The following is a 9,145-nucleotide window of genomic DNA, read 5'->3' on the forward strand; positions in this document are numbered from 1 at the left end:
GACTAGGTGACTGGCAGGTTTCCTGAAGTTGGTATTGCAGACCATAAGATCGGTTGTATCACAGAACTCCAGCAGTCTGGTTACCTCCTCGTTGCGGGAACCGAAGCCATAGCCTCCATGTATGCCATGGAAGCCTCCAGCACGACGTCCTACATGACCGTTGAAGTCTCCAGCCACAAAGAGAAGGTCCCTGTCACTCGTCGACGAGGTAGTTTGCAAGAGGGTGTCATAGAATTGGTCTTTCAGACCATCTGGTAGCCCCGGTCGAGGTGCATAGGCTGAGATGACAGTAGCTAATCTATGATGAAGCACTAGTCTGATCTTAAGTACTCTGTCACTTACTCTAACGACCTCGATTAAAAAACCCCAGCATAAAACAGATCTGTATAGACTGGGTTATAACTGATACTTTCTTTTGAGATTTCAATAACAAGTCTATTCTGTGTAAGAGATCTTCAACAGAGCATCTCACCACTTTCACCCTCCCATCTAAATGTGAATAGCTGTACAGCTCCCCTACAACAAGAAACCTGTTCTGTTCTGAACACTTCTCTCTCACTCTAACTTCCTGGAAAGCAGACATAAAACGATGAAGATGATGAAACTTATACATCCATACTTCACCATCCTGATTCTATTAAGATCGAAATAACAGACAATGATAATGGTCAATTACAAGAATACTTACTCTCCATAAGCACCTTCTCCAAGAGTCTGTACTAAATCCCAGCCTTCAATAAAAGAGGATACCATTTTCCTGGTAAGAAGAATAAAGAACAAAAAATTAGAAATAAAACAAACTAATTATATTAGGTATCACTATAGAATGCCATCTTTTTTTCTTTTCACCCTTTTCAAGCCAAGCCAGGTTCATGGGCTTGGTTTCCTGGTTTTTATGGCGTATGTGTTCCCCCCAGCTGGATGGGACGCCAGTCCCATCGCAGTGTTACTCAAGAAACAGGAAGAAAGAGTGAGAGAAAGTTGGGGCGAAAGAATACAACAGGGGTCGCCACCACCCCCTGCCAGAGCCTCGTGGAGCTTAAGGTGTTTTCGCTCAATAAACACACACAACGCCTGGTCTGGGAATCGAAACTACGATCCTCCGACCGAGAGTCTGCTGCTCTAGCCACTGGGCCATTGCACCTCCACATAGAACGCCATACAATGGAGAAAAGCACAGTTTGAACACACAGAAACACTTTTTGCTTCATTTCATGTCAAAATAAATATTTTCTGAGGAAAATTATATATCATTTGAAAGTTCTGGATGTGAACCTTCTTCTCACATAGTTTTAAAATCTGACAGTAACAAATCATACCAGGATCCTTCAAACACCCTGATATTTCTACACATTTACAACGTTTGTCCCATGTTTTTTGGACTACTGAACAGTAGCCCTCATTCTACAGGGTGTCCACAAAGTCTGGGTATGTGGAGTAAATAAAATCATATCATAAACAATTAAATATAAGAAATAATACTTTCTTAAAGTATGTGTTAATCCCCATGTACCCAGACTTTGTGGACACCCTGTAGTTCAATGTGCTCAAGTGCCATAACTGAAGTTGTGTTTAAAATCATACTGTCATGAGGAGGAAGCTTTTCACTTTATTTTTATATAAAAATCGATGGGAGTAGGTCAGATGTTGGTCATGAAGTATAAAAGTTAAAATTCAATTGTTAATTTCCACTTAGAAAAGGACATATTTTCTTTGATATTTTATATCATAGGAAAAAAAATTTCTTATGAATTTTATATAGTTATGAATAATTCTGGCCACGATGTGGTGAAAAAGCGCAAAGTCACTTAAGAGGGTGGTATACTCACCTTACTTGCCAAACTGATGTATTCATGTGCGGTGAAAGATCAAATGGAACACAGATCCAAGGCTTCAAATATCAAGTTTGAGCCAGGATTTCAGGAAATGAATGAACTAATTACTAAGTAAACATATTTCTACAAAAAATGCACTAAATTGAGATAAACAAGACTGCTAGAGCCCAAACTTAGCATGAAATTGTTGTATTGGGAATGTTGTTTTTTCCTCTCACTGTTTTAACATGTGGCAAACCTAGTGGATATTCTTGTAGATGTAAATTTTATTTGCTTTGAGAAATAATCATCATCATCATTGTTCAACATCCGTTTTCAATGCTGGCATGAGTTGGATGGTTTGATGGGGGACTGGCAAGCCAGGGGACTGCACCAGGCTCCAATCTGATCTGACAAGGTTTCTACAGCTGAATGCCCTTCTTAATGCCAACCACTCCAAAAGTGTAGTGGGTGCTTTTTTCGTACCACCGGCATGGGAGCCAGTCAGATGGCACTGGCATTGGCCACACAAGGATGGGAGCCAGTCAGATGGCACTGGCATTGGCCACACAAGGATGGTGCTTTTTACATGTCACCAGCACAGGAACCAGTCGAGGCAGGGGAGCTGGCATCAACCACATTTGGATAGTGCTTTTTACGTGCCACTGGTACAGGAAGCCAGTCAAGCGGCACTGGCATAGACCGACGCATGAATAGTGCTTATTGCGTGCCACCAGCATGAGATCCAGTCAGGCGGCACTAGCATCAGCCACAACTACAATTTCCATTTTGATCTCGATTTGATTGAGATTCTGATTGTGATTTTACTTGACTCAATAGGTCTCCTCAAGCACAACGTGTTGCCCAACAATTCAAAGGTACTTTTTAAATGGGCTGGTTATGTGACACTGGTATAGGCCATGGCTGTGATCTCACTTTACTTGCCAGGTCTTCTCAATCACAGCATACTGCCAGAGGCCTTGGTCTCTTGTCTTTGCCTCTGTGAGGCCCAACATTCAAAGGTCGTGCTTCACCACCTCATCCCATGTCTTCCACGGGTTCCTTCCACTGTTAGGGAGTGATACTTCTTCACACAGCTCTCCTCATCCATATGCAGTACATGACCATACCAACACAGTTGTCTCTCTCGCACACCACATCTGATGCTTCTTATGTCCAACATTTGTCTCAGGGCGCTTACTCTGTTTTTATGTGCACACTGACATTACACATCCAGCAGATCATACTAGCTTCATTTCTTTCAAGCCTACGTATGTCCTCAACAGTCATGTCCCATGTTTCACTGCCATGTAGCATGGAAGTTCGCACACATGCATCATACAATCTACCTTTCACTCTGAGCAAGAGGCCTTTTGTCACCAGCAGAGGTAGGAGCTTTCTGAACTTTGCCCAGGCTATTCTTATTCTAGTGGCAACGCTCTCAGAGCATCCACCCCCACTACAGACTTGGTCACTTAGGTAGTAGAAGCTATCAACTACTTCTAGTTTCTTCCCCTGGCATGTGATGGAATCTGTTTTATGAACATCTTAGGTGTTTATTGCCCCGGTGCATCTGCCACACACAAAAACTATCATCCCAGTTAACTTTCCTTTGATGTTGCTGCACCTCTTATGCGTCCATAGCTTACACTGGGTACATCTTATGGAGTTTCTACCTACAACTTTTCGACAGATCGAGCATGGCCATCTACCTGAAGGGGTCTGTGACTTGTTTGCCTTCCTCTTACTAGGACTTTGGTTTTTCCAACGTTGACTCTAAAGCCCTTCGATTCTAAACCTTGCTTCCACACCTGAAATTTCTTCTCTAGTTCTGGTAGTGATTCAGCTATGAGAGTAAAGTCATCAGCATAGAGGAGCTCAAACTAGCCAGATCTGGTTTCTCACACCTACCATATAATGTCCTAAAAATACACAATCACATCATCAGAATCTTGAAGTTATGAGATAATGCATTATTAATTCAAAACAAAGTGGAAAAACAAGCATTACATTTGACCTGAATGCTAAAGGGTTAAGGTTTTAGATGATAAATTTATTCAGAGAAATTTCTCTGGATGCCATCCGCATTTCCTAACCACATGGTTCTGGGTTCAGTCTCATTGCGTGGCACCTTGGACAAGTGTCTTCTACTACAGCTCCGGGTCGACCAAAGCTTTGAAATTAGATTTGGTAAGCGGAAACTGAAAGAAACTGGTCGTATGTGTGTGTGTGTTTGTCCCCCGCCACCGCTTGACACCCGGTGTTGGTTTGTTTACGTCCCCGTAACTCAGAGGTTCGGCAAACGAGACCGATAGATAGAATAAGTACAGAGCTTTAAAAAATAGTTCATGAGGTCGATCTGTTCGACTAAAAATTTCTCAAGGCGGTGCCCCAGTAAGGCCGCAGTCTAATTACTGATACAAGTAAAAGATAAAATGTTTAATGTCGTTAGGAAGAAAAAATACTTATGTAGTGAAGCAAAAAATATTAACATTTAAAACATCAATTACTAATAGTATTTTAATTATTCTAACAAAATCGAGTAACAACTTGAACATGTTTCGCCCTTTATTCGACACCTTCAGCAAAACAAAACTATGCTGTATTTATAATAGGTGTCGAAGTGGTGATTGGACCGCTAACAGAACACATATGGCATCGATTATCCAAAGTTAACACTGCTTATATGCTTCCGATGTAATTTAACTGTTCCTACATAAATTGTTTTATTCATTGTTTTATACTTAACAAAAGAGGAGGAGGAATCACACTTCCGTCTGTATGAAGCGAAAAAAATCATGAATAAATTAAAAACTTACACTAAATGTCCTATAGTAGACTACTGTTCTAGTCACTAAAATAACTATGTCGATATATTGATTTAGCATGAGATTGTATGATCATTCCTTACTGATGTGAGTGATATGAATGAAGAGACTTAAAAAAAATAAAGGCGAAATTAAATACGCACACCCGGTGTTTAGGGTTAGGGTTTAAGATTAGGAATTTTTGTTACACCGAAAACGGGTGGTGTGCGTATTCTTTACCTCTGCCAAAAAAAATTGCTTGAACATCATTACCATTGCAGTGTAAGCTTCTACTTTGAGCTGCTAAAAATAGCAGCCGAATCTTCCCTCAAATAGACAGACAGATAATACGATTAAACTTTTTGTCAACTTGAATTTGAGGATGAAATTATTGAAGTCGTTATTATTTATTTAGCCTTTAAAATTTATTTAACTTAGTGGTAGTCATTATTTCGAAATTTCTTTTCCTATACCGATTCATGAACTTCTTTTCATGTTGTTTATATAGTATAATTCAGTTATTGATTTACCGTTTTCACTTAATAATAAATGTTCAGGTTGGACAATGGCTACATGAATCAGTTTCACAAGTATAGGAGAATTCTGTAAGAGTCACCACAGGATGTTTCCCTCCTCTGATTAACTCTACTGAAAAATAATAATCTACAATAATAAAAAAACAAAACTTATAGTTGCGGGTCCCGGATATAATAAATAAGCACCGAAAATTAGTGCACAACAGTGTTATTAATAAACATATTTTCATAACAATTTGGCAATTCTTTTTTCATTCGTTACCCAAAATATATTTTCGCAATAAAAAAAATCTTTATTGTCACCGTTCAGGTTTTTGTTTTTCATTCTTGCTGTCACGGGCAGAACTTCAGACATCATTCATTATTCAACAATTGTGAAGTTCTTTAGCCTTGGGTCAATCCATAAGATAGCAAGTGAATATATGTATTGTCAAGAGAGGGTCATTATGCCAATAACAATAAACACAAATAGTAATTCAATACCACTTGTTTATTTTTTGTGAATCGGTTAAATGACCTACCCTAGACACAAGATTTGTTTCAACACACGAATTCACATCAAGAATTTTGCAAAATAAATACAAAACGATATATATATATTGTTGTGTATGTGTGTGTGTGAATGAAGGTTTCGATATAAGTCTGGCACTATATGCTGTTTTCATGTACGAAGAAAACATGCTGATCTTCTGACAGTGACAAAAGAAAAACAGAAAAAGAACTTGAAGTGATACTAAAGATATTACACAACTAAAATAAGATTTTAACCACTTTTTTTCTATTCCTTCATTCTTTCTTGGTCATCTTACCTATTTATAAAACCTATAAACATCACGAGTTGTAAAAATAGTTTTGAATCATCTAGTCAACTTCTTTCGTTCGTTGTCTTAGCCTCGATGGGGAAAAAGTAGGGAGAAGTTTATTTATATTTTCATTGCATTTCATTTAAATAACATTCCAATTAAAGCAAGGATGAAAACTTATCTCATAAAAGTAATTTGGGGGGGGGGGGCTTGTAACTTCCTGTAATGCAGCACAAGTCCGATGTAAAAGAGAAATCGAAATATTTTGTATTTAGTGACCTATTTAACCATTCAAAGATAAAGAATCTAAAACTTTGTAGGTAAACATAACAAGGTTACTAGAAAGATGAAATATGTAAACAGTAAGTTTCTAACTCAGAAGACGGAGATAATGACAACGTTGTAAATAATAAATTTTGTGATGATTTTTAACAAATTAAGACATGTTATTTCTTACAATTTTTACCAGCACATACAAAATATTTCGATTTCTCTATTACATCGGACTTCGGCTACATTAAAGGCAGTTACAATGTCCCCAAAATTACTTTTATGAGTTACGAAGTTTTCATCCTTACTTTAATTTGATTTTTTTAAAAACTTTTTTTACTTGCTATTTATTTTGCTAAATAGAATATTCATAGTCTTCAAGAGAGATTTGTGCATAACAAATCCCTAATAATATATTTCGTAAAAAGAAAAATATCAAAACAAGAAGTAATCACGCTACAATCGTTATATTCCAGAGACCTTGGTATATTAGTTTAGTCTCTAAATGCCAAGATAGCAAACTTAAACAAAAAAGCATGCAGTAAATTTATCCAAATATTGTTTGCAAAACAACTCAGTAGTAATGCAAATAGTTTCATCATTCTAAAATTAAACATTTCAATAAACTTGTCAGCCGGCTGGCCTATTTTCTTATACATTATAAAGAACACTTTGTGGATGAAGAACAAGGGGAAAAAACGTGTTGAGCAGAGAAAGCTTAAGATAGCAAGTGGATATTTAGAGGCGTAAATTGAGCTATTCCAATTATTGGTAGAAAAGGGTTTCAAGAGCAGGAAAACAGCCAGAGAAAATCGTTCGCATACCTGCTGATTGAAAATATATCATAACACTTGGTTGTTTAAAGGTCCTGTCGGTTCCTGCAGGTGGTAGACTTGAAAACAATTTGTAAATAAAGTCATGCGTTTACAAACAACCCTTTAGTACGAGATCACACACTAACAAGCGATTCCAATGAGATGAGTAAAAGAAATTAATGCTAAGGAAGAAAATGAAAGTTTTGTTAGAACAAGAAACAGTCATCAGTTACATAGGAATCTACCCGACCAACACGTGGTGGTGTCTGACAGGAGAGCGCTAGAACTGAACGAGGGAATATATAATTCCGGTTCATTCATTGTGTTGTCCTTGTTTCCTTAATCTGTGTGCTTTTTTTTTTCTTTCGGTAATGGGATTGGCAATTAGCCTGTCCGCTATTTTTATTTACAGACGAGTGATTTCAGAAAGTTTGAAAGACTTAGTGGAAATACATCCGTTGTTTAGTCTCAAATCAACAATGATTGAGTATAGCTATAATCAAAGACGATCCACTCATGACCAACCCCTCTTGTATATCCAGAATACAGTGTCTAATGCGCCCTTTTTAAAGACAGTAGTGAGTGCTTCGAGAGAGGTTTAGCTGAGAATTTTTTTTTTTCCAATAGATACTCTTCATAGATATTAAAGGTTATTCCTGTTAGATATATTTATCTATACTTAATACTATACTAACATGAATAATCAGGAAAACTATCATAATTATACAGGCTTCATATTTGTTTATAAGTATTCTTTCGTTATCATCAATATCTCTATTTAATAATTTACCTTGCGCAAGTCTGATAGAATATTGGTACCTGTCAAATGATAGTTATATAATACAAACTTTCTTTTATGACTTGTTCCTTTAAAACTGTTGATGATTCCTGTTCTCATAGTAGCACTTCATTTGTGTCATACGAGGCACCAGCATTTAGGTTATGCTTCAAGCACCGATGTCTATTCCACAAATGCCAACTCAATGATAATCTAGTGTATGTGTGACATATATTTCACTCGATGGTGTAGCATAGGTTTTGGTAGAACCCTTCCTTAGACGTAGCATACCTATGACTACAGGGAAACAACTGTTTGTAAAGTGGCTGCTCTGTGCACATCGCACACCCTACGCTACGTCATTGATTTCATTCTGCAGACCCCACAGATGATCCAGTGAAACAGACAAACAAGAAATGGAAACTCGACATCAGCTTCTGTTTCTCTGGGTGTGCAGACTGTCTCACCAATCCTTCCTCGAGCCACTCTGTGCACTTTATCTATCTCCATTTAGTTACCTACACCAGTTATGGGTTTAGTAGAAAGTGGGTTATACATATTTAGATTGTATACCTGACTTTCTACTATAAAATTGAAGAAATTGACGGAACGCTGAACTCCAGACTAAACAACTCAAACAACATTTATTTACTTGGTAAAACATACAAATCTTTAGTTATACATCTTTAGAGGTGAGAATAACGAGCTGTCGAGTATAAGACCGAAAGATGTAGAGACAGCTTTAAAACACACGTCCTTGCTCAATCGCTGGCCAGCGTGAAAGAGAATGAATTGAGCGGGAAACGCTTGCTTTATTAATTCTACGCATGCGTAAGACTACACATGCGCAGGCGTTACTACAGAGCTCCCTCGCCAGAGCGGAAACGCACGATAAATAAAATCTGTTAGAACGCCTGAGGCAGGATGGCCACTGAAAAACCACCCACAAGATGTGGTACAAACACACACAAAGAAAATTCAAAGAAATGAAATGTACACTTGTGAAATACATGCATGCAACGTATAAATGAAATGACAATGACAAAACAACCGTGATGACAACTGTCCAGGAAACTAGAATCACGCGATGTAAAAGTCTGAGAGTTTGTTTAACCTGAAAGGAAAGAAAATGTATGAGTGCACAAGTATGTGTGTGAGAAAAAACACAGAACATGCAATGTATAAATGAAATGACAATGACAAAACAACCGTGATGACAACTGTCCAGGAAACTGGAATCACGCGATGTAAAAGTCTGAGAGTTTGTTTTCCCTGAAAGGAAAGAAAATGTATGAGTGCACAAGTGTGTGTGTGAGAAAAAA

General features: G+C 37.7%; 1 protein-coding gene across 5 annotated transcripts in view; it reads right to left on the reverse strand.

Moving 5' to 3' along the window:
• Positions 1-8,116, reverse strand: part of LOC106874761 (serine/threonine-protein kinase Chk1) — a 31,797-nt gene extending 23,681 nt beyond the window's left edge. Inside the window, exons 1-2 of one of the 5 annotated variants that reach the window (XM_052975034.1) lie at positions 7,894-8,116; positions 689-757 (exon numbers count right to left, since the gene is read on the reverse strand). In XM_052975034.1, the coding sequence (XP_052830994.1) occupies positions 689-757; positions 7,894-7,943 (119 nt within the window). In that variant the 5' untranslated portion in view covers positions 7,944-8,116. Of the gene's footprint in view, positions 1-688; positions 758-5,460; positions 5,613-5,966; positions 6,068-7,054; positions 7,406-7,835; positions 7,856-7,893 lie in introns of those variants that run through there. The other 4 variants (XM_014922619.2, XM_014922613.2, XM_052975035.1 and 1 more) reach the window with 4 other exon arrangements.
• Between the last annotated feature and the right edge of the window lie 1,029 nt (positions 8,117-9,145).

Source organism: Octopus bimaculoides, chromosome 20 (genome assembly GCF_001194135.2).
Source record: "Octopus bimaculoides isolate UCB-OBI-ISO-001 chromosome 20, ASM119413v2, whole genome shotgun sequence".
NCBI classification, from domain to species: Eukaryota; Metazoa; Mollusca; class Cephalopoda; order Octopoda; family Octopodidae; genus Octopus; species Octopus bimaculoides.